The sequence below is a fragment of the Marmota marmota genome, unplaced genomic scaffold (assembly GCF_001458135.2).
Source record: "Marmota marmota marmota unplaced genomic scaffold, marMar, whole genome shotgun sequence".
Taxonomy (NCBI): domain Eukaryota; kingdom Metazoa; phylum Chordata; class Mammalia; order Rodentia; family Sciuridae; genus Marmota; species Marmota marmota.
This window is the reverse complement of record NW_026000026.1, coordinates 12,064,359-12,088,213: the sequence shown is the minus strand read 5'-3', so window position 1 is coordinate 12,088,213 and position 23,855 is coordinate 12,064,359. Positions and strand designations below refer to the sequence as shown.

Below are 23,855 nucleotides of genomic sequence, written 5' to 3'. Positions count from 1 at the left end.
AAAAATGTGCATCCTACTGAAGACCTACTGAGTGCCAGATGCTGAGCTTGTCATTCCCCTGCCAGGCCCCTCCAGAGGCTTGAGATACAAATGTTTTATGTTACATATGAAAAACGTATACAGTGATCAGAATATGTGTATATTAGGATGTAAAAAAATAAGTTCCAAGTTCTAAGGCAAGGCAACACCAGAACAGGCTTTGCCAAGAAAGAGGGAAAGAGCTGGGTATTAGAGGGCTTCTTTGCCGAGTCGAGCTGAGTCTCCTGCAAATCCTTCAGGGTTAGGGACAAGTGCCCTCCACAAGTGAAGCATTGAGGGTTCCAATAGGATCCTTTGATGACTTGACTTGATGACTATGCCCTCAACATGGGGTCATAGTGCAGGGGGCTGGCTCTGGCTTTGGAGAGTTTAGAGGCTGACAACCAAGCAGAGTGTGGCTGTGCTATGATGGCCTGTCCTTGGGTTCAGGACCAGAGTGAAGAAAGCACATCCCTTGCCCTGGGCCTAGCATCCAGGGGCACCAAAACCCTCGGTCATCTAGGCCAAGTATTTAAAAATCATAATTAATGCAAAAAATCATGATGAATGAAATGTCAACGTTTTAAACAAAGACAGGACCCGACAGGCTGGGGATTAGGGCAAGGTAAGTGAGGCCATGGATTTAAGTGTGTCTTCATTTAAGAAGCTTACACCCGGGGAGATGCTGGTGCTCCCTTGTCCATCTTGGCAACGGGAGCATGTGTGCTTCCATGGCCCAACTGGGGTTGCATGGGAGCTGAGCATGAGCAGGGCAGGATGGGGAAGGGAATCTCAGGAGGATGCTTTGGAAATAACCTGCCTGCCTCGGGGCTAAGGGAAGAGGCACCAGCCAGAGCAGGTGCATTTGCTCCCTGGGTGGGATTTGCAGGTAAGCAGTGCTCAGTTAGGAGGTGGGGACAGCCCCAGAGGAGAGTCAGCCTGAACACTTGCCACCAGCATTCAGCACCTGCACCATGTCCCCAGAAGAGCCAGTCAGTAGGGCCTTTCTCCTGTCCTCTCTCCCTGCCTGTGTCCTGAGGCCCTGAAAGAGTCTGAGACCTCCCAGAGAGTGGGAGGGGAATGGAGACCTTGAGCCATGGAACCAGCAGAGAACCTGGTCAATCCTGAGGTCCCATTGCTGGAAACCAGGCCCAGCAAGCAGGCAGGAAGCGAGGGCAGAAACTTTGGCCTGAAATGAATGCACATTTGATTATTGCCTGGATGGGATGTTAAAATCCCCCATGGAGACTGGGGACACCAAAGTGACTTCTTTTAACTGAGTGACCAGGAAGTCACAGAGCTGCTCCAAGTTCTGTTTAGACTAGTGCTGTGGTCTCAGTCCTGGCTGCATATTAGCATCTCCTGGAAGCTTTGAAAGTCCTAACGCCTGAGCCCAGACCTGACAGGGCAGAATCTCTGGGGATGGGCCTTGGGCAGCAGGACTTGGGAAAGCTGCCGGTAACTCCATATGTGCTGGAGTCTGAGAGCTGAGAAAGGAGCGAAGCTGTTTTTGATGTGCCTATTATGTACAAGTAAGTTAAAAAAACAATAATAACTTGCCGGGCGTGGTGGAACACGCCTGTAATCCCAGCAACTCAGGAAGCCGAGGCAGGAAGATCGCAAGTTGGAGGCCAGACTGGGCAACTTAGTGAAACCCTGTCTCAAAATAAAAAAATAAAAAGGGCTGGGATGTAGCTCAGTGGTAAAGCAACCCTGAGCTTAATCCCCAATACTGAAAAAAAAAAGAAACCCTAAAATTTCTTCCCCCAGAGATAATGAATGATCAATGTTAAGATCATCAACCTTAAAACTGTGATGCATATCCTCCAAGACACTGTTTTTTAGGAGTTCAGGAATAAATAGCTCAGTGATAGAATGCTTGCCTAACATGCTCTGAGACCCTGGGCTGGGTCTCCAGCATTGCCAAAAAGATATTACTCTTTAAAAATGTATGTGTGTAGGTGTCTATATTCATAATGAAATATCTATTATAAATGAAAAGTAAAAATTTTAAAATGTCTGGAATTCCAATAGCCACAGTGTTCTCCCCAGCAGGCCTGGATCCTGCAAAGCTTGCCTCTCAGTGATGATATGACCTTCAGAGTTAGGGGACCGAAGCCCCTGAAGGCCTCCCTCAGGGAAGCTGAAATCAGCTGTCTGTGAGACGCCCAGACCCCACTCAGCTCAGGCCTGGGGGATCAGGGAGTGGGGCCACCACGCAAGGCTCACCTTAAGGGCTGAGGGGACCCGGCTCTGCACGGGCACGTCGTACACCTGGGAAGGCAGAGCTGGCAGCGAGGCCCTCGAAGGTCTGGGAAGCACAAAGAGGGTCTTGGAGAGAAAAAGAAGGGTGTCAAGGGAAAGGAAATGTTAAACTGATCACATGGTCATGTTCAAAGTTATCTCCCAAACAGAGAAGACAGCTCGTGGGCACTGTTGAGTGTCAGCCTAGCACTGCTAAGTGGCAGATGCTTTATCCTGGAGACTGGCAGTAGCTGGGTGCTGAGGGGGTGGCCCCCTGGTGGGGGAGAGGCTTCCTCAAGGGGTGGACCAAGGTTGCCTGCCCTGGGAAACAGCTAGAATGCAGAATCTTGGGCCCCACGTCCTGGGCAGCCTCAGGTAAATCTCTGGTGCAGTGGAAATAAACGGACCTAGTGATCCTGAAGCTCTCTAGGGATCTGGGCTGGACCTCTGACATGGGGCAACTCACACATACACCCAGCCACATGGGCAGAGGGGACTTTCAGAGTGTCCGTGAATGACTCCCAAGGTCCTGGGGAAATAGGCCTCAGGTCGGGCCTCTGGGGGAGTAGGAATCACAGATGACAGCACTTGCTGATGTGAGTAGAAGCAGAAAAGACCTTGGCAATCTGAGTGGTTGAAAGTGACAGAGGGATGGAGGGTGGGCAGCGGGGAGGACTGGGGAAGGTCAACAGCGGCAGGGAGGTTAAGGAGCGGGCTTGCATCCTACACAGAGCAGGACTGACAATCAGATTTCATCTTCCTAGGAGCACTGATTCAACATTGCCACCAATTCCATACCTATTAACGGGAACTCTGGGTTCCAACTAGTCCTTCAGAGCCGACTGCTGTCTACCCTGAGCATAAAGCTGGGTGCTATGGAGTGCGAGATGACACCCCTAGCTTGAGATCCAAATCATCTGGCAAGATTTAAAGTATTCCAGTTGCCAGGGCTCCTACCTCAGACCTCTCGAATCAGAGCATTTCTGGGAGCGGCCTGGGAATGGAGATTTTTTTTTTAAATGGGGTAGGAGATGCTCACTGCCTGGGGCTTATGGCCTAAGGGGGAAATAAATAGGATCCAGACACACCTAGGACATAGGTTGGTAAGTGAGATGGGGCCGGAAAAGAGGAGAAGGAGAATGTACCTCTTGCCCTGGTCCCAAGAAATCTGTCACAGAGTAACGGGCTTTCCCATTTGAATCCTAGGGGTGGTCAGGAATGAAATGTGGAGACAGGGAGGACAATGCAGGCTGAGGAGGCAGCTTGTGAGGACCAGGTAAAGGTCCTTCCATTCATTACAGTGTCCCTTGGACCACGCACTGGGTGGCACATGTTAAGTGCTGATGCTAATTTGAACGTGGATAGCACGGGATGGTAAAAGATAGCTCAGGACATGAACACCTGCCCAGCCCTTCATCAGGCTGCAATCACAAGTGCAGTTGAAACGGCCGTCAACTAACAGGACACACTTCTCCCAAGGACACAGTGTAGTGCCAAGTGTCAAAACAGCCCCTTCTTTGAGTGATGACTGCTTTCTTACTCTCAAAAAAATGAGGTTCTCCAATCCTGGGCTCTGGGAAGCACTGGCTCTCAAGTACCTTTATTAAGAAAGAAGTGTCAAAATAATAATAATAAAATAAAATCAATAAAAGATAAAAAAAAAAGAAAGAAAGAAGTGTCCTGGCTCATGCTTGGAGGGCTGAGTTACATACCCAAGAAGCAGAATCTGTTGTTCTGGGCTTCAGATAAGGGGAGCCCCAGCATTCTACCTCTGTCTCCACTTTATGGTTACCAAAGAATTCCTGTGCTAAGGGGCTAAGCCCTTTGAACCTAATATGAAACAGCCATGATTCTGTTTCACTAAATCCCACCTTTCCCTGAGCCCATAACTAGACCAACTTTTCCTCTGTGAGATACCCACAGGGTCCTCATTCTGCAGTTTTCTTCATTTCAGTTAATAAACCTGGCTGTGTCTCCAGTGGTCTCAGGCTGTTTGGTCCAGGACAAATCATCAATGGTCCCCACTGGGGATCCAATATCCTCACTAGGAAAGAGAGGCCATGCACTGTCCAAGCCCAGGGACCACACAGGAGCATCCTCACTATTGACAGCTACTTCTGTACCTCCTCCCTCCTGGCTCTGTTTATTAGGCAGCCCCTGCTCTCTCACACTACAGACCCTTTTCAAATGCAGTTCCTGTATCCATTGTTCCCCAGGACTTAAAAAAAGCCCCATTTTATTCATATGGCCGATGCCATGGGTTGCACATGTTTGCAAGAGCACACACACACACACAGAGGAGGGACTTTCCTAAAAATGACATTTGAGATAGAAGGATGCCACTTCAAAAATGCCCAGTGTTTCTTGGAAAATGTAGGTTCCAGATAGCAATTTGGGAACATGTCTGAGAAACCTGGTTTCGAGAGGCTTAGAGAGGCAGGAGGAAATCCTGTTCAGGAACCAGTGGGTCTCAAAGCAATTTCATGAGGAAATCTGGTCCTTTGCTGAAATACCAAAGAGTCCCCTCTTTTGGGAATTTCAACCAAAATCAAATATCTTCTTCTTCTTTTTTTTTTTTTTAAGTCAGGCTTATATATTATATTAAAGAAGTTGGAACAAAAAGTAAAGCAAAGCTCAGGATGGTGGTTACCCTGGGGGAAGTGGCAGGGAGAAGGCTCAGGGCTTCTGAGTGCTGGTTCTGTTCCATTTCTTGGTTGATCCTAGTGACTGAGTTACGACCTTAGGACCTGAAGGTGAAGCTTTAACAAAGAGGTAAATGGAAAGAGTAGCTCCAGCCTCAGCCGGGTGAAAGGAGATCACAGGATGGTGAGAATGGCGAGGACAGGCTCTGCCCTTGGGGCACTGAAGTCTGAAGAACATGGAGAGAGCTAAGAAGCTTTAGTGCTAGCTCTGTGTTCCCAGGTGCAGGAGTTGGATGGATAGTTTCACCTCCTTGGGATCAGTTTTCTCATCTGTAAAATGGAGAGTTGATCTAATCCAAAGGTCCTCAAAAATCTCTTCCAGTTATGGGGATGTCTGATTCTGATGTGTAGATGCCTCTCTTAGGACAATTTGAGGATAGGGACAAATTTCCACCACCTTGGATTTTAACCTTGGGCCACTCTGAATCTAGAGATGGTCAACAGAAGTACAAATTGAGTCCATGAAATGACTTGCCTAAGTGGTGGCCCAAGCCTGTGATCTCTCCGCTGGAGATGGCTTGAAGCTAGTGCCTGGTTCTACCAATGTCTGCTTCCACTTGGAACAACATGTATTTCCTGGGCAGCCTCAGACTTAGGGTTAAAGGCTCAGTAATGTGAGCAGGGGAGAGATGCATGCCTTTCCTGTGGACTGGAACATTCTCAACTGATTAGCTAGTTCCACCCTTTTCAGAGCAGAAAAGCAGAGCAGAGGGGAAGTGACGTTAGTTAGAATCACCACACGGTACATCTGGAGCTGACCTTAGAAATGCTCCTCTGACCTCTCCTGACCCAGAGGAGGACAGAGAAACACATGGGGTCTGTCATGTTCTGAGTGTCCTTGAGTGACAGGCTGCACAGGAAGCCAAGGGAGCCAGAGGGCCAGACCACTAGGTGACAGAGAACACACAAAAGGGCAAGAATGCAGCCAGGACAAACAGGGAAGGAGCTACAGAAGGAAAAAAAAAAAAAAAAAAAGCAGGAAAATTCCCCAGCGGTTCTCTGTGGCCACCTGCTGAGTCTTGCTCAGTGGCAAAAAGGCCCTGAATTCCCCTGGGTAGCTGCGGCTTCTCCTTACGGCAAGAGCATGGGGACATGCTTTATGGAAATGGTTGACAAGATTCATGGAAGGAACCCTCTTACAGCCCTGACCATCTCTCTGAGTTAAAGTTCACTTGTAACTTGTCTTTTCCTTTACGTGAATGTAATTTCAAGGTGGCAGTGAGTCACATTTCTGAAGCATTCTATTGAGTAGGGTCACTTCATTCAGTTGGCAAAAGTTTCCCGGAGCACCTAATAGAGGAGCACCAGGCACTGTGCTGGGTGCAGAGGGTGCTTGGCCGAAGGTGGGTTTGCATCTGTTTTCCTTTTAGGGAGAGGGGAAAATGACCCGATTTTTTTTTTTTCTTCATTAGTTTTGGAAAGAATTTCAAATCAATATCACCCAGTGTCACTTGTCCTTAGAAGAAATACCATGAAGGCCCCACTCCGTCTCAGCTGTTTTGACAGCTGCTGAGAGGCCAGGCCTAGACACAGCCAGTTGTTTCAGAAAAGCAAGGTAGTGCTCACCCCATGAAGGCCCAGCCAGCTTCCTCCTGGTGTCTGGAGTCAGCACCTGTGTGTGGCAGCTGTTCTGAGTAACAACTGTCTGGTCCTACGCCTTGCAGCCCAGGAAGTTAGAGAATCTGAAGTATTCAAAACCTTTGAAGGCACCAAGCCCTTTTCATTTGCAGGCAGCATCGAAGGCTGATACAGAGGAAGCCCGAGAGGAGCGCAGCACCTTCCTGGGGTCCCCTGGGCACACAGGTCAGGAAAGTGGCCTTTTCCAGGACACAGACCTTGCCAAGACCCCTGCCAGAGCTGAGGTCAGGTGGGATGTGTCATCTGAGCTGAAAGCCAAGCATCATGGCAGGCAGGAAGTGTCCAAGGCCATCGGATGCTGCAAATGCGTTCTGCTCCTCCACTTCACCCAGGCTGGGCTTCACATTCCTTTCTTTATTTTATAATAAAGTTTTCTTTCGGCTTTTACTAAGTGCTCCTTTTCCTCTGCTTTTAAAAAGCTGATATTATAAAAGCTACAGATGTCATACATGTTCCATAGAACATGCAAATTAACCCCCTAATCTGTTTGCTCATCAAACACTGATGGAGGACACACTCCATGCGAGGCTTGGTGCCAGGTGCTGGGGACACAGGTGGGAAAGAAGTAAAAGTTCCTTCACTTTCTCCTTAGCCAATTCCACCTCTTGAGGGCAGCCCTCCTTGTGTGTTTCTGGGTCCTTCCTACATGTGGGCAGAGATGGGGCACAGATCTTAGACATGTACGTGGACACAGGATACTGTCTTCGAGGCATCATTTGTCTGGTCTTTGATCATATTATTTACTTATTTAATAACACCTTATAGAAATGACTCATCTTTTTTTCTTTTTTAACAACTGCACGGTAGTTTGCTGTGGCAATGCACTCACTAATCCTCCCATACACTAACATTTAGGATTTTTTTTCCCCTAATACCAATGATTCTGGAAGGCCAGGGCCTCCTCGTTCCTACCAGTATTTGCCTTCCCGTGTGCTCCTGTAGCAATTCCAGAAGCAATATTTCTGGGTGAAAGGGAATACACGTTTTAAATGTGGTAGGTCACTTGACTTGGATGTGACAGAAATCCAGACCTATCACTACCACTAGAGATCCCAGTGATGCCCTGCTGTCCCCAGGCCATGAATGCCCACAGCACTTTCATGCACTGCTGCACTAAGCCTTCCGTCATCTGCAGTGGGGTCAGTCTTGGGCAGCTGGCCAATCCCAGGCTGTGGAGTGTATGAGTGACAAGGGTGGGGTCCTGGGCCAAGCACACAGCTCCTCAGTCACGATCACCAATGACCTAGGTTCCGTTTGGCACACTTGGATGAACAGACAGTGGTGACCTAAGTGGCTCTGAAGCCCACATCCCCTGACTCATCTCTCTTATTTGGAAATAGTCTTACCTGTTTTGGAAAGCTTAAAGTCTTTTCACAGACGATTCTGGCGGTGGGAGGTGGGTCAGGGAACTCGTAGACTTGGGCAGCAGGTGGCAGAGGCTCCTCCACCCAGCTCTTCATCGGCTCATACACAGGGCCTGGGGGTGGAGTGGGCAGCATTGTGGGCACCTGGTAGGTCTCCTCTGAGTTGGTGATGTTTTTTTCCAAGCCTCCTGGGAATGGGGGACAGGATCTATCCTCAGGGGCCTCTGTGAGGATTTGGAGGCGGTTGGCAGGGGCCAGGCCCTGCCTTCCATGCAGCCGACACTTCCACCAGCCCTCGCTTTCTGGCACATTTTGCTCCAGAATGGTCAGGATGTCTCCTCTGGAGAAGGCCAGCTCATCGGAGCAGTCAGGATGGTTGTCATAAAGAGCCCTGGCCAACAGTGTCTGGAGGAGTAGAAAGAAAGAATCCACTGTTATTACGATTGCCAGCTACTCCAACATCACAGGAACCTGGTGCACGCTCTCAGTTTCTCCCATTTCTTCCTCCCCAGAGGCTACTGCTCCTGTTCTTTGCCTAGCCTATGTCTTTGTATCCCTGAGGTCTCAGGTGAAATGCCATGCTCTCAGGGGAGGTTTTGTGTACCCTGAGACCAGGCCAAGTAGCCCTAATGCAACCTCATGGCCCTTTTTAAATTTGTGGAAGCTCTGGCCTTGCATCCCAGGCTACCTGGGAATCAGCTGTTTATTTGGAATTGCCAAGGAAATTTGGAGATTTGGAGAGTGTCTTAACCTGTCTGGGAAACAGACTCAAACTGCCAAATCTGCTGCAGCCCACTGTGACTCAGGAGTTGTGTGCTTGGTCCAGACCCCCACTCTCTTGTCACTCCTACCCTCCGCAACCTGGGATTGGCCAGCTGTCCAAGACTGACCACACTGAAGAAGATGGAAGGCTCGGTGCAGCGGTGCGTGAAGCTTCCTATGAGTGGGCAGCTTCTGGGCAATCAGAAGGGGTGGCCTCCCTGGCCTCCCAGTTAAAGGTGCTCCCCTTTAACTCATTTTTACAAAAAGCTAGAACTTCCTAAAGAGCCCTGGACACACACATTGTGAGAGGCCATTCCTACTGTGGAAATTTCCTCCTGTTCCTTGGTAGACCAGAAATCTTTAACAGAGGGACGATAGAACTTTTTCACTTATCCGAGGCCAGAGGGTCTAGAAGATTAAACTGAAAAGCAGGGAACTGAGTTAGAGCCACCAGACACTGACTGCCCTTCTCCATGTCAGCGTGTGTCCCTCCACACCTCAACAAACATCTATTGAATATTCACTACATAGGGCCCCTTCCCAGAGTGTGGGTTTCAGAAACACAAATCTCTACCACTCTTCAGTGGCTCCCCAGTGCCCTTTGGATGAAAACCAAAAGTCTGCAAGCCTTCGAGACCTGTATGAGCTCACGCCTGCGCATACTTCCAGCCTCCCGGGTCTCGATTCCTCACTGATCATCCATGAGCACCATTCTTCCTGAGGGTCTGAGTCCTTCACACATGCTGTTCCTCTATTGCAGTCACTCAGTGAAATCCCACACATCCTTCTAAATGTCACTTCCTCAGAAAATGGATTCTCTCACACCTTCCCCAAACTATTAGTTTTCCCATAGTTCTCCCCCAACCCTTTTTTTTTTTTTGCACACTATCTTCCCCTGTCTGTACTTATCACATTTGTGTCTAACTCACTGAGTGTGCCATCTTCTTTAGTGCCTGCACTCCCGGACATGAGCTCCAGGCCAGCAGTTCTGCACCTGCCTTATTTCCAGCTGCACCCCCAGGGTTCGGCACCTAGGAGGTGTTCATCAGCAACTTGTCAAGTTGATGGGTGGACAGGGCTGAGGGATGTGATGCCCCAGCTTCAGGACTTTAGGAGGTCAAAAGCCACAGCACCAACAGAAGAGCCCCTGGAGCAGGGGAGGAAAGAAGCTTTCTTTGACCCACTCTCTGCCCACCCTCCGGGGTGACTTTCAGTAACAACGAACATCAAGACATCCAGAAACCAGAGACCAGCCCCCAGGCCCAGGGAGCATGCACACCGAGTCCCTGCCCTCAGCGTGTTGTGAGTGGTTTCCCATGAATGAGGTGCTCCTCTCATGAGGGGAGCCGAGAGGATGCATGTAAGGGAGCAGAGTTCAGAATCTATGACTAAAGGTCCAGAGTCGTCAAGCTACATGCTACTTTGTAGATTTCAGTTAAAGAGGCAAATGATTTCTGTCCCATAAGGAAAGATGATCTGAAAGGCTACATTTTCTTACCTTGTAGGACTTTAGTTTTATAAATAGCTCTGCAATCAAATTCTAATATCCTCAATTAAATTACCTATGAATACTTAACTCCTCAAGGATGTACAACCTGGTCTTAATATCTTAATGGTTCCCTCATTAATTAGTCAGTTGATTAAAATCTTTAGCACAAGTTCATTTTCTATTTGCAAGAGGGTCATGATTTTACCTTTTTTTTTTTTTTTTTTGTACCAGGATTGAACTCAGGGGTGCTTAACCACTAACCCCATCCCCAGCCTTTTTTAAAAATATATTTTATTTTGAGACAGGATCTTGCTAAGTTGCTTCTGGCCTCCCCCAAGTTGCTGGGGCCACCTTTGAACTCGTGAACCTCCTACTTCAGCCTCTCAAGTCGCTGGGTGTGGCATGTCATCAGACCTGGCATAATTTTACCTTTTTGACAATTATACTTTAACTGTCTACATTAAGAAGGAAAAGGAAAATAGCAACCTACTTTTTAACCAATCATCCCAATTTCCATAAAATACATTCAAAGAGTCTGAAGAGAAGGAGCCCCTGCTCCAAAAATTGTTTACAATTGTCTAGAAACGAGAACCGAGAACGAGAACGGGGCTGTGGCAGAGCAGCTGTTGCACTGGAGTGGCTGCTCTGCAGGGTCCAGGCAGGCAGACACTCCCTGGTGGGTTTGCCCTGCTCAATGGCAAGGAGTTCTTCCAGAGAACAATGGGCTTTTATGGCCACCCACCCTCCCAGGCACCCACAGCTGCTCAAGGTGGACAGCAGCAGTCTTATTATTGAGATATGGTGTCTTTCCTGCTGATAGCCTGCTGTCTTGGGGGCCGCAGGCCACGTCTTCAAAGAAAGTGAGCTCTCAGCAACAGGAAACCCTAAATATGTTGCCATGACATGAGCCTCTTCTATATGACATGTCCTTATAATTGTCAGGGAGTGTCTCTGAACAGCTCAAGCAGCTAATTAATAATGTCTCAGAATTTTAATTGCCAAAACCATCAAAGTCTGTTACAAAAGAGGAATGGAACTCGTGAGAATTATGTGGGGAGTTCCTTGCCTGGAAAGGAGAGAAATGGTGAGCCATGGAGGAAGGACACCTATGGTCTGTTGGGTGCACTGATTCATTCTATCAAGAACTTGCAGAAGCCTCAGGCATGTCCTCTCTTATCCCCATTTTATACATGAGGAAACTGAGATCTAATGACTTGTGCAAGGCCACCTGAACTGTAATTGGTCTCTTCACATCCATTCTTGCCCCTTCCTCTTCCAATCCTTCCTCCAGATCCTAGTCAGAATGCTATTTCAGACATGGAAATCAATCATGTTGCTCTCTTATTTAGAAACCTCTAATTGCTTAGAGCAAAACTTAATCTCCTTTGTGTGGCTTGACCAGCCTGGCCCCCGCTCCTCCCTGACTGATTTCCTTCCAGCCACGTTGTTTTCTGACCTTTCTAGAATGCAGCCACTGCAGGACCTTTCCCCTGCTGCACATCAGCCCAGAACACTCTTCCACCAGGTCTCTGCATGACTGGTTTGCCTCCAAGCTCAATGCTGAGCTTCTGGCACTGGGGATATGATCCAGCAGGAGCCAGCCAGGCTCGCATCCTGTGGATACCAGCAGCAGCACACATGCACTGTCAGTGCACAGGGCTCCTGGCACTGTGCTGAGCTCATCACAGACCACAGACGGAAACACCTGATGGCCATAGCTAAGGATGCTCCATACCCAGAATCTTGGTGACTGAGTGAATGAATGGGCAAGTGCCTGGCTTCCAGGATTGCCCAGTCCCGGCTGAGATGGTGTTTTCCTCTCTTTGCTGAGTGTGGATTGGCACACTGCATCTAGCCACGGTGAGGTGCCCTGGGGATAATCATCACAACAGTGGCTAAGGTCAATTCACAAGGTATTCATTCATCCATAGCCTGTCAAGGTGGAAACATTTGCACACATATTTAAGAGGACATATATTTATATGTTTGATCCTTGTGGGTGCACAGGCATTTAGAATACAATGGAAGAAACATTCTTAATTGATTTTCAAAAAGGACATTTTCCCCACACTCATACAACAGCCGGGAGAGGGGAAGGAAAACCAATAAGCGTTCAAGGAAAAAGGAGGAAGGGCTTGGGCATCAAAGGTGAAGAATCAGGATGACAACTACAGGGGATCTCAGGGGTTCCAGGATGCAGTGTACCAATCCTCACTTAGTATTCAGAGGCAGGTGCGATCTTAGCCAGTTCCGGGGAATCTGGGAAGCTGGGCGTTCACTCAATCACTCAGTCACTCGGTCAGTCACCAAGATTGTAGGCGTGGACATCCATTTCTGCCAGATGCTCTGGAGAGGCTGTGGTGAGCCGGACCGTTCCTGATCTCAGGTCTTGTACGTAGGCTTTGGGGTAGGAAGAGAGGGAATTCCCATACTGTCTTCACAAAATTTAATATGAGTTTTTACTTCTCTTAAGAGTAATGGAAAGAAAATACAGGAAGTTGTGAATGACTGTGACTGAGGTTGGGAAGTGGAGGTGGGCGAGGGCTTAGGGAAAGTTTCCCTGCGAGAGTGGCTCTGGAAGCTTCTAGGAGGTGAGTAGGAGTTAGATGAAGGAGGGGGTCAGTTAGACCAGAGGAAGAGAACCGTGGGATGACTGGGGCGAGAGGGTGGGGTGTGAGCGGGGGAGTTGGAGGAACTGAAAAGTGAGCAGGCTGCCAGGAGAGAGATGCCCAAGGATCGGGGCCTTACTCTCTGCAGTGGCTGCCTTTCGTGTTTGGTTGCTGGGTGGCACCAGCAAGTAGGCAGCCAGAGAGGGGCTTCTCGGCCAGCATCAGCAGCTCCAAGCAGGTGGGCGGGGCGTGTGTGGGCCAAGGCTGCTCCAAAGCCGCAGGTGAAGGGCTGCAGCAGCCTGGGGCAGACTTGAAGCAGCCAGAGAAGGAGGGACACCAGGAAGGCAAGAAGCAGAGACCTGACATCCGCATTTTTTCTGTTTCCTGCAGTGACACGAAGAGTCACAGTTCTCAGCAGAACCAGCTTGCAGGAGTTCGAGGAAAAGCCACCTGTGCAGCTTCAATTACACCTCTCCATCATCCCTGGTCCTGGGCTGGAAACCCCCTGGCCAGGCAGTGGGCACCATCCCCTTAGCGACTGCCCACACATCCACCAAGATCTTCACCTTCTGTTTCCATCCCTTCCACTTATTGAAGGGACAGAGCTGCAGAAACTGTCAGAGCTGGGAGAGGGAGGGCTGGACACCTTTGCTCTGTTGGCTTCACTGTGGCAACTGAGACTAGGAGATGTTAAGCAACTGGCACAAGGGCACACAGCAGCAGCCAGCAGAGCAGGGATTCGCCAGGTCTGTCTAACTCTGGAGCCTACTATAGGCATTTTTCCAGACAGCCTCCTCGCCAAGCCCAAGTCTGTTTTCTACTCTAATCTGCTAACTCTTTAACTTGATGCATTATAAATCTAGAAGGGTCCTGTTTAAGAATCTTCATAGACAGGAGCAGCAAACTCAAATGACCATAGGTGATGTAGAGAAATATTTACATCAGGTTTGCCAGGTGGTAGACATGTGGGAGTGGTGGAGACTGTGGCATGCATTGGCAGATTTCAAAACATCACTACTGGGGCCAAGTAAAGCACTGTGCCACCAAATCCAGCTCACTGCTGTGGTCTTAGAGGCCGCACTCTCCTTCTCTTGCAAACCAGAAGTCAATAGCCAGAGGGCCTGAGCATTTCAGCTCATAACAGGACACTTCCAAAGCCCCCTGCTGGGGTGCCAAGCCTGTGCTCAGCGTCCCACAGCTGGAGGCTCTGTCCCCCTATGCTGCTTCCTTCCCAAGGGTTCAAGATAAGCCTGGGCAAAAAAGTTAGACTCTGTCTCAAAAAAAAAAAAAAAAAAAAAGTTAGTAGCTAAGGAATGAAGAGCGGAGGTCATGACATAATTTCCATCCAAATAGCCCCAGAACGTCATGTTTCCTTGGAAGGATAAATCAGGTGATGAGGTCACCACTGGCAGCAGTGGGCAGTGAGCACCCCAAAGAGCTGATGGTGTTAAATGTGTAAGAAGCCCTGAGAGGCCAGTGGCTTTTGGCCCTGGCTTTGTACAAAGATGTAGCCTCCAAGGTCAATGAGAAGGTTTTCATTTTTTTCCTCTTTACACAACACTTCTTTGAAACATGTTCCTGTTTAGTATTTCAGCTTCCTTCTCACAGATCCCATGACTTATTTTCAAGAATTCTTAGTTTTAAGGGAAGGTGATGGACTTCTTCATTCTCCCCCTCTGAGGGCCATGTTTTTTTTTTTTTTAAAAGATTTTACCCTGTAAATATTACAAATCCTTTGGTGTATGTGTTGGTGGGGGTTGGGGATGTGAATTGCTGGAGTCCTAGAAGAAGTTCCATGGATGAAGGAGCTTTTCCTCTGAGATCAGGGACACGGTCTATTTCTTATCTTTACGGGGGAGCCAAGGCGGGTGGGGAAGCTCTCTGATCATCCTCAGAGACAAGGTCCTTTGGGTTACTTGGAAATATTTCATATTATGTAAACATGAAGACAGGCCAGGAAGGATCAAAGCAGAGGCTTTGGCTTGTGAATATTTGTTTTTCACCATGTTTTAAGAGCACATTGTGTTGAATGAGAAGAAAAAAGTTTCCAAGGGCATAAGAAAAACCCCCTCCCACCTTTTTTCCCCATCTACTTCTCCAAAAAGAGAAGAAAGACAGGAGGAAGGACGAGTCCAGGGGAAAAGCTGGATACCTGTGTGACACTGCCGTGGTGTGATTTCTGTGAGGTGACCTCAGGAGAGACCGGGGTGGGGGTTGGGGGGGTGGAGAGGTGAAACATGCCAAGATGATGCGGCCAGGTCCCCACTTGCAAACCTCCCACAGCCACACAAAGTTCTTACAACCGTGTGTGCCAGCCAATGTTACTTTCCTATACTTAACCAAAAAGGGGGGAAATTCTCTTTACCGTTATAGATACACATTTGTGTCTGTTCCACCGCTTCCTCAGGAACTGTGTTCATTTTCTTGTCTATTGTGTAGTGAAGACCTCGCCAATGAGGCTCGCTCCCAGCTTCCAACCATGTGCTAGGCACTGTGATAAGTAACCTGCACTGATTATTTCACTCAATATCTTCAATCCCGTGAAGCAGGTAGTGTTACCTAACATCTCACTAAATAGGCGAGAAAGCTGTAGCACAGAAAGGGTAAATAAGTCATCTAAAGTAAGGAGGGTCAGATTCAAGATAGCAGCACAGGCAGTTTTGACTCTGGAGTCTGCCCTTCAAGTCTGCAAACCTCACCAATGGTATGCGCATCTCAATGGATACTGGATGAATGAAAGACAAAAAGTACCTCCTCACAGGAGGACAGGGAGCTGACAAAATGGTACATTTGTATAATGGAACGTGATAGAGCTGCTAGGAAGAGCTAGATAGAGGTGACAAGCTGGGATAGAATGACCTCCAAAGTACAGGAGTAAACTTTTGAGAAAGAGTGAGATGAGAGACTATGGGTGTGCCATGTCCCCCTTTGTCCCCCTGCAAGTACAGTGACATTATGGAAGGTTACAGAAGTCCTGGGCTTCCCTCTGCACAGGGCAACAGCAGTCTGGAGAGCTAGAGATTTTGGGATTAGAGGACAATGCTTTTGGTCCGTGTTCACGTGCATAGCTTGAATTTTTTGAGTCATGTCTAGATGTTCTGCTATTTGAACGTAAAGATTGAGTTTTTCAGAAGGAGTCTCCTCTGTTGGGAGAGCATGACTCCTGCACTGGAACTGAAGCAGCTGCTTCTGGTTACCTTCTCAGCTTCCTGCTCCCACAGGTGACAGAGAAAAATCTTGGCTCCCTGTTGGTCTTGGCCAAAAGTAGTTTGATTTTCGCAGAGGAAGATGTCTCCCATATGGGGAACTCTTCCTCAACTGCTGGGGGACTAGTGGATCACACAACGCACAGCGTGTCCATCTGCGGACCTGCACCACGCATGGCTTGGAAGATGCTGGAAGTGTTTGAACGGTTCTTGAGAACCAGTGGATTTTGAGTGTTTGCCTCTCCCCAGCACCTGGGGAATTGGAGGCAGAGCCAGGGGACACAGAGAAGGCAGCAAATGACTCCCTGCTAAATCAGATGGGGTCTACCTGTAGGGGCATGAAGACCCTCAGAAGCAAGTTTGGGCTGGGAGAATTTTCTAGGCTGCTCTTTCTAGGCATTGGATGAGTCCCTAAGCAATGGCAGATGCTTACGGACCTCGCCTCCCCGGCCCTCCTGTGCCCTCTCCAGCCAGCTATAGAGCAATTTGGGTCTCCTGCACAAAGATCTGGGAGGGCGAGAGGGGTTCCCACAGCAAAACATGTTACCCAAAGCCAGTTAGCATGTGCATTGCTCTGTGCTATATGCATGTGACCTGGGGACTCCACTGAGGACAACCATCTACCTACCTTCCCCTCCTGGAGACCTACTTTTGGAAGGGGAACATTATCCAAAGCCCCCTGTCTTCTCTCGCCCCACCTGTCATTGATTTTTTCTCCTTTCCCCTCCCTCATCTTCTCCATCTGATTCCTGTCTTCCCTTTGTCCCTTCTTCCTCCTTTCCTCCTCTTTAATCACTTCCTTTGGACGTTACTGTCCAAGAGCAGAGCTGCTTCTTAACTTTTATCTTCCATGGTGAACTTCAGTGGCTTTCCATATCAACATTTCCACTTAAAAGTAAAATTCCATGAGCTATGGGGAACCGAGAGTCACTTAAAATAACCAAATGGTTTATTTCATAACCAGAACTTGCCCCTAGAATTTGCAACCATTTTCAGTGATTTCCCTGCGACTCGTCTAATGTGGTGAGAGAACGAGGTCACAGAGCTCTGCTGTCCCGACAGCTTTGCTCCACCATCGGCATCTCATTATCAAAATATTTGGAATTTTTAAAATGAGGTGACAGCTAAGTAACTTCTTGCAGCATCCTGCAACATGAGGGAGCTGTTGTAACAAAAGATGTAGCCAAGTCGTCAAAGGAGAGTGCTGAGGAAAAGCTCTGCCTTCCCCTGTGAGCGCTATTGATTTGCCAAACAGGCTAGGGACACAGGGTCTCAGTTCTGCTTTTGATAAAGCAGAAAGTGCTTGAACGAATAGTTCCAAAATGTGCTGAAAATGATCTACAGCCCTTTAACGGAAATGTGATATTGAAACTCTTTCCCCAGCTACTTTTAGATACAAAATAACATTGAAGCTTTAAAAAAAATTAACAAAATATAGATTCAAAATATAGATTCTCTCTCTCTTTTTTTTTTTTTTTGCTTCAAAACTTGACACTCAACAGCTTCCAAAGAATGAGAGTTACTTGAAAAATATCTTTAGTGCCAACCAATTAAGGACCCTTTAAGCAGGTGACTCAGAGTCCCCAGCAATCAACGGTTGCAGGAAAAGGATGTGGGGGACAACCGTATACTCACATTCTCCTTCATCTTGATCCTCTGAAGAAATGCTTTTCAGAGGTGATTACTCCAGACCCTGGAAAACTCCAGCAGTGATCACTTGGGGAAGGAAATCTCTCTGCAGTGGTGTGTGCAGAGTGCAGGAGCTCTGGGCCCTACAAGGCATGTGCGTGAACGGTGCCCTCAGCAGCTGTTCTTGCCAGTTGCTCTGAGCTGACAGCAGCCACGGAGGGGCCAGGTGCATAGGGTGAGCCTGTGACGTTCTCCTGGGCTCCCTCCCATCCAGCTAGATGCAAAGAGCCGTAGTTGCTGGATTTTCCATCCACACAGGGACAAAGGGGGAAATAAACCTGATGCACTGGATGTGAGGAGGGAAAGGGCGGAAAAGGCAGGAGCCTTGTTTTCCCAATGCCTGGGAAATGGCGCCTTCTGTGAACAAACTTCAACTGTTTCTCTACAGTAGCAGGGAACTCTGATCTATCCAGCCTTGAATTCTTCCTCACAGTTCAGATGCAAAAGCCACATATCACAGGGACTTCCATAAGTGGAGAAACCACTACCTACTAATGGGACTTTGAGGAAGAGGTCCTGGTCAGAAAAAAATTCCAAAACCACGAGTGGAAATGAAACATTTTCTTCCCTGATGCCTGAGCGCTGTGGCTTACAGTAGGTCGGTGTCTGGCCCAGGACCTGGGCTCGAGTACACATCCCCCTTCTCGTGAGAACCTGGCTAAACCGCGCTTGCAGAACTGCCCTGACCCGGAAGTTATTTATTAGGCACCTGCTGAGAAGGTGTGCTGGGGGAACCGGTGACCAGGTTCCCTTGGTCTTCGCTCAGGATTGAAATGAGGTAACAGTAAAGGTCTCCCAGGCCGTGGGGGAGTTGGTTTTCTTGGGTGTGGCCTGAGCTGGGCCCACATCACACGGACTGCATTCTGTAGAGACCCTGCTGGGTTTATTCAAAGCCTTCCTCTCCACTGCCACCTCCAAGTCCACTCCTTGCAGGTGCATCCCCAAGTAATTGTAAGACTTAAGACGTTTGGTTTGGGGAACTGAGGGTTCAAGGGAATGTGGGTCAAAGTAAGTGTCAAGGATTCTTCCTTAGCTCACGAGCAGCTCATGGAGGGAGGAGAGCAAGAGACTGAGAACTTCTCTCAGCCTCGAGTTCTTCATCTGATAGGGAGATGACTTCACAGGGTGAGCCCAGGTTCCTGTCCTGCTGCAAAACCTGCAGTTTGCACAGCTTCTCTTCCTCTTGCCTCTTAGATGATGAAAGCCATCATCAAGGGGTTACAAGGAAAAGCACAGAGGTGATTTTGCATTCTAATTTCTTTTCCTTTCCTATTTCTTTTTTTGACAGTAAAGAGAGAGGACAGGGGGCTGGGGATGTGGTTCAGTTGGCAGAGTGCTTGCCTGGCATGCCCACAGCCGTGGGTTCAATCCCCAGCACCACCACCACCAAAAACAAACAAACAAACAAACAAAAAACAGGTAAGGAGGCAGGAGCTCTGTTATCTGAATGGCCATGAGCAATTATGCCCACTTCAATTAGGAGAAAACTGGGTTGGAGTCTGATTCCCAAGTGTGGCAGGTCTAGCAACCTCCTGTGGCTTGTTGTTTTAGAGATGATAGGAAGGTGGGAAGCTCTTCATCTCTCACTCTGTTGGTGTGAATTCAGGACGGCTCCCTGAATGCATTCCTTTTGTTGTCAATAAGGGGCCACAGATCAACCCACCCCAACAGAGAAAAGTCAGAGGGTCACATTACTGGCGCTGCTGTTCCTCATTGACTGTTGATCCCCTCACTCTGGGAAACACCTCTGAGTTAGTGAGCACTCTGGAGTGTTCATTAGTAACTGACTCAGGTTTTAATTCTCCTTTCAACTGGGATGAGTTTTAAGTTCTGAACCCAAAGCAAACATTCCACAAAGCCCTTTTTACTTGTTAACTGGACAGCAAACATCTCCAAGGGAGAGGCACTGCTTTGAGTCTCTTCCCTCACTTTTGTTCCCCTGAAGGACAGACTGCTGGCTGTCTGCAATGGATGTGGACAAACAAAAGCTGCTCTTGACCCTAAGGAGAAGCAACACTTCAAAGGAAAAGAGCAGAACTTCACCCTTCACTCATTTCCTGTCCACAGGCGTGACTCCAGGGATTCCGAGGGTGCAGCCTTGCATGCCAGAGCTGGGCTGCTGTCCCCGGGGCAGGAGGCCACTGCATTCTTCTCGGTGTCACTCTGCTTCTCGTGGGTGTGTGTACAGGACTCCTCTTCCTCTGAGCAAATGGTTCATGAGCAATACATGTTTGGAAATGTTTCCTAAAAAATTGAGTTCCCCTTTCTGCAAATTATGTTGGAGTCTAATCTCACTCGTAGCAGCATCTTTTCACCACCCTCCACCTTCCCCCCTTTTTAAGTTATTTCCCCTCCAGGTCCTTGTCATTTCCTCCCTTAGTCATTGCAGTTCCAAAATGACCATGGTGTGTGTCCCTATGGTCGCTTCCCCATTCCATCATCACGTGGCCGCTCTCCTTGAATAGTTGGCCACCGGTGGACTTAAGCTGAGGGGTCAGTGGTGACTTTCTATTTAGCTGTTTTCCCCCCTCAATTTTAAAAGCATGTTCCGTAGGAAACACAATGTTCGGAGAAGGAAGGTGATTAAAAACCGTGCTGTGAATACTAATCACGCAGTGCATTTAAAAAATTAACTATAACAGTTCATTAAACATTGAGAAAGGGGACCAGATACTTTTGTCCTGGGTGGCAGAACAGTGCCTGGCACACAGTAGGCACTCAGTGTTTACTGAATGAGTGGAAGACGCATGGACTCTCTAAATAGTTCGCGACGTGAGTAGTTAAGTACAAGCTGTTGCTCTTCCTTCTGCTCACAGGCCGGGAGAGTCTCAGACACGAACATTTTTATTTTTACAAAAGGTAGAGCAAAGGATTCTTCTCTATGCCCACTGGGAATGGTGTGGCTCTGTCCAAAATGGAAAAATGAAACTGCCCACCACTGAGCCTCTCAGTTTACCTCCTGCCTCCGGCCCTTGCCCACCTACAGTCTGTTGCCTGGCAGCCGGAGCAATCTTCAAAAACAGGAGCCACCCTGTGTCATCTCCTGCCCTAAGTGGGCCAGTGGCTTCCTTCGCAATTAGAACGCACTTCAAAGCTGTGACACAGCAAGCTGGGCCCCGTGGGATTCTGCTCACCCCCCATCTCATTTCCGACCACTTCCCCCTTGTCTCTGCGGCTCCAGCCCTCTGCCTTTTTATGGATATTCTGCTGAATCTGTTTCCTCAGGGCCTTTGCACCTGCTGCTCCCTTGGTCTGGAAAGCTCTTCCTGTCATTTAGGGTCTCCACAGTAGCCCTCTGTGACCTTCACTTCTATCTGATCACCCTGTGTTGTTCTTTTTATAGCAGGTGACCCTGCACCCAGGTGTCATTGTGTCTATTTACTGGCTATCTGTCGTTCTTACTCCAAGGCAGAGTCAGCCCTGTCTTTGTCACCCAGAGCCCCAAAGCCCCACTACGTGCTGGTGAGAGGCTGAGCAGTGGGTGGTGGTGAGCCGTTCTCAAGCTGGGTATTGCATGGGGCTGTTTTGCCTTGTGAGATGGGTGAAGGATGAAGTTCTGGCAAGGCTGGAGGGAGGCCATGGGTCCTTGTGACCTTGACTTTAATCCAGTGGTGCAAGTGAAAAGCAATGCCTGACCGTGGGAGAAGGTGGAGGTCAGTTCTTGAGTCAAGGCTGAGTGGTGTCAAGCTGGGGCCAGAGAGGGGTTGGAGAGCTGAGAGTCTGGGATGGCCTCTGTTCCCAGATGTGGCAACTAGGAAGTGCTGGTCCTCTCCTCAGTTCTGTCCTTGTGGTGGGGCTGCGTCACAAGGGCTACAACTACATGCCCTGTGACCTCCTGTTCATTCACACTCCACCACGGAACATCTTCTGAGCACCTACTGTGTGCAGGCCCTGCTGTAGGCACTAGAGACTAGATTGAATAGGCAAGTCCAGAGGCCTCCTACCTTAGGGTGGGCTTATGCCGGAGGAGAGGACCCACGTGATCAGCATGGTTGGTGAGGACAGGCAGGGCTCAGCAGGGGAGTTGGGGAAGGAACCGAGGTGGGAGAGTGGGTGGGAGTGGGTCTCCAGGGCCTGTGGGCCAGGCCTGCGCACAATCCCACTGGCCCTCTTTGACAGACTGGGTTTGAAATATCTTGATCACCACCCAGAACCCAGTGTTGGAGGCTCTGCACTCACAAACGAAGCCTTGCTAAGCTTTCTTGCTGGAAGCACTGGGCAAGCCAAAGTACCTGCCGGGTCCTCGAGGCCCTCATACTTTGCCGCACCTGAACCAACCCACAGGCTGTTGAAGTCTCTCTCTCTCTCTCTCTCTCTCTCTCTCTCTCAATTCTAAGTCTTTGCTTTGATCTTCCTGAAGTGGGTCTAAAACCATTCAATCAGAGCTGAGATGAAAAAAGGATCAAAGGATACCTGCTCTTTCACTGAGGCAGAATCCAAAATGTTAAGCACATCTAAACGTTCTTAGAGATAAATGTTGGACCATTAGTTCTTCACTCATGTGAACAAAGCCCACTTTTGAAAACTGCCCTCAAGGCAGCGAGCACACAGCTGTCTTTACAAAAGAGAAAGTACGGACTGTGGGGAAAACACTGCGGAAAGGAGGTTCAAAGCAGAATGGAATTTCAGAAATTCTCAGAAAGCTGCGGATAACATATGTCAATGCCTATTTGACTTGGTTGTGCTACTTCAAGCCCTGGATATTTACCCGAGTGAAAAAAAATGTTCTGGGGGAAAAAGGAACTGCGTACAAAGTTGCTAACTTCACATTGCCTCTGATGGTGAGCAGGCACAAGCTGCACAACACACACACACACACACACACACACACACACAGTTTGGGACAAGTGGGACTCAATCAGCAAAGTGCATGCAAACTCCATTTTCATAAATGAGGCAGTTTTTAAACCACCAAAAATTTAAAAACAAGGACTCATGTATAAAAGTATGATAAAAACTTATGCTCTTCTTTTTTTTTTTTTTTTTTTTTTGGTGGCGCTAGGGATAGAACCCAGGGCTTTGCACATGCTGTGCAAGTGCTCTGCACTGACCTGCATCCTCAGCTTATTTATTATTTTTTTTTAGCTTTACTTTATTTTGCGACAAGGTCTTGCTAAACCTCGAAGGCTGTCCTCAGACTTGTGGTCCTCCTACATCACCTTGTATTTTAGAAGTAACTTTCTAGTGTTTCTTGAGTGAATTTGCAAATGCAGCCAGCTGACTAGAACCTGATAAGCCAATGGTGGGACGTCAGATTTACCACTGTGCTGTGCGTAAGGATCTCTCTTGGCTGCAACTGTACTATTTGCTAATATTATGTTTATTTTTCACTGTTAGTCGTAAAAGGCAAGAAGCTGGATGGTTGTTCACCTCTCCTACCTGTGTTAAAAAAAAAAGGCTAAGAAAAAAGTGTATTGTCTCACACGTGTGTTGATAGGGATACCCAAGGATCTGAGGAAACTGGGGTGCCTCAGTACTAGGAAGCGAAGACCAAGTCATTGCTCATTGCAATGTAACTGGGAAAGTCGCCTACACGACCAAGATGACTTGGGTTGGCAAACTGGCCTGGCCTCTAAATCTAGGCAGTGGATGCCTGGGTTTACAATGATTTTATGGTTTTAAAAGCACTATAAAAACAAAGAAAACTATGCAACAGAGATTGTATGTGACTTGCAAAGCAAGGAATGTGATCTGGCTTTTTTGCAGGGAAAGTTGGCTGACCCTGAGTCTAAGGGTCAGAATGCAGGGAGCTGGCTCAGGACCAGAACCTGAGGTGCAGTCTGCCTCGCTCGATGCTGGCAGTGTCCCTGGAGCTAGAGGTCCTCAGGCAAGGCAACTGAGCTGTTTCCTTATCCGTGACACGGGGATAAGAATAGTTTCTCTGCTTAATGGAAAGGCTGTGAGGACATAAGAAAACGTAAGTTGAGACTCAGCAGGGCCTGGTGTATGGGTGATGGGTAAAGGGCTAGCTCTTCTCACCTGCATAATATGAGCAGCGGATTCCACAGGCATGCTGGGAATACCCGTTCCGTTATCTGCACAGATGTGTGTTATTTACAAATTTAAAGTGCCCTATATATTATTTAGGTAGAATAAGTGGCACATAAATAAAAAGAAATCTAAGTCATCAAAAT

At 48.3% G+C, this 23,855-nt stretch overlaps 1 protein-coding gene across 2 annotated transcripts in view; it reads right to left on the bottom strand.

Moving 5' to 3' along the window:
* Window positions 1–23,855, bottom strand: part of Cass4 (Cas scaffold protein family member 4) — a 34,348-nt gene that overhangs the window by 8,795 nt on the left and 1,698 nt on the right. Inside the window, exons 2-3 of one of the 2 annotated variants that reach the window (XM_048810864.1) lie at window positions 7,949–8,371; window positions 2,248–2,349 (exon numbers count right to left, since the gene is read on the bottom strand). In XM_048810864.1, the coding sequence (XP_048666821.1) occupies window positions 2,248–2,349; window positions 7,949–8,371 (525 nt within the window). The remainder of the gene's footprint in view (window positions 1–2,247; window positions 2,350–7,948; window positions 8,372–23,855) is intronic. The other variant, XM_048810866.1, reaches the window with a different exon arrangement.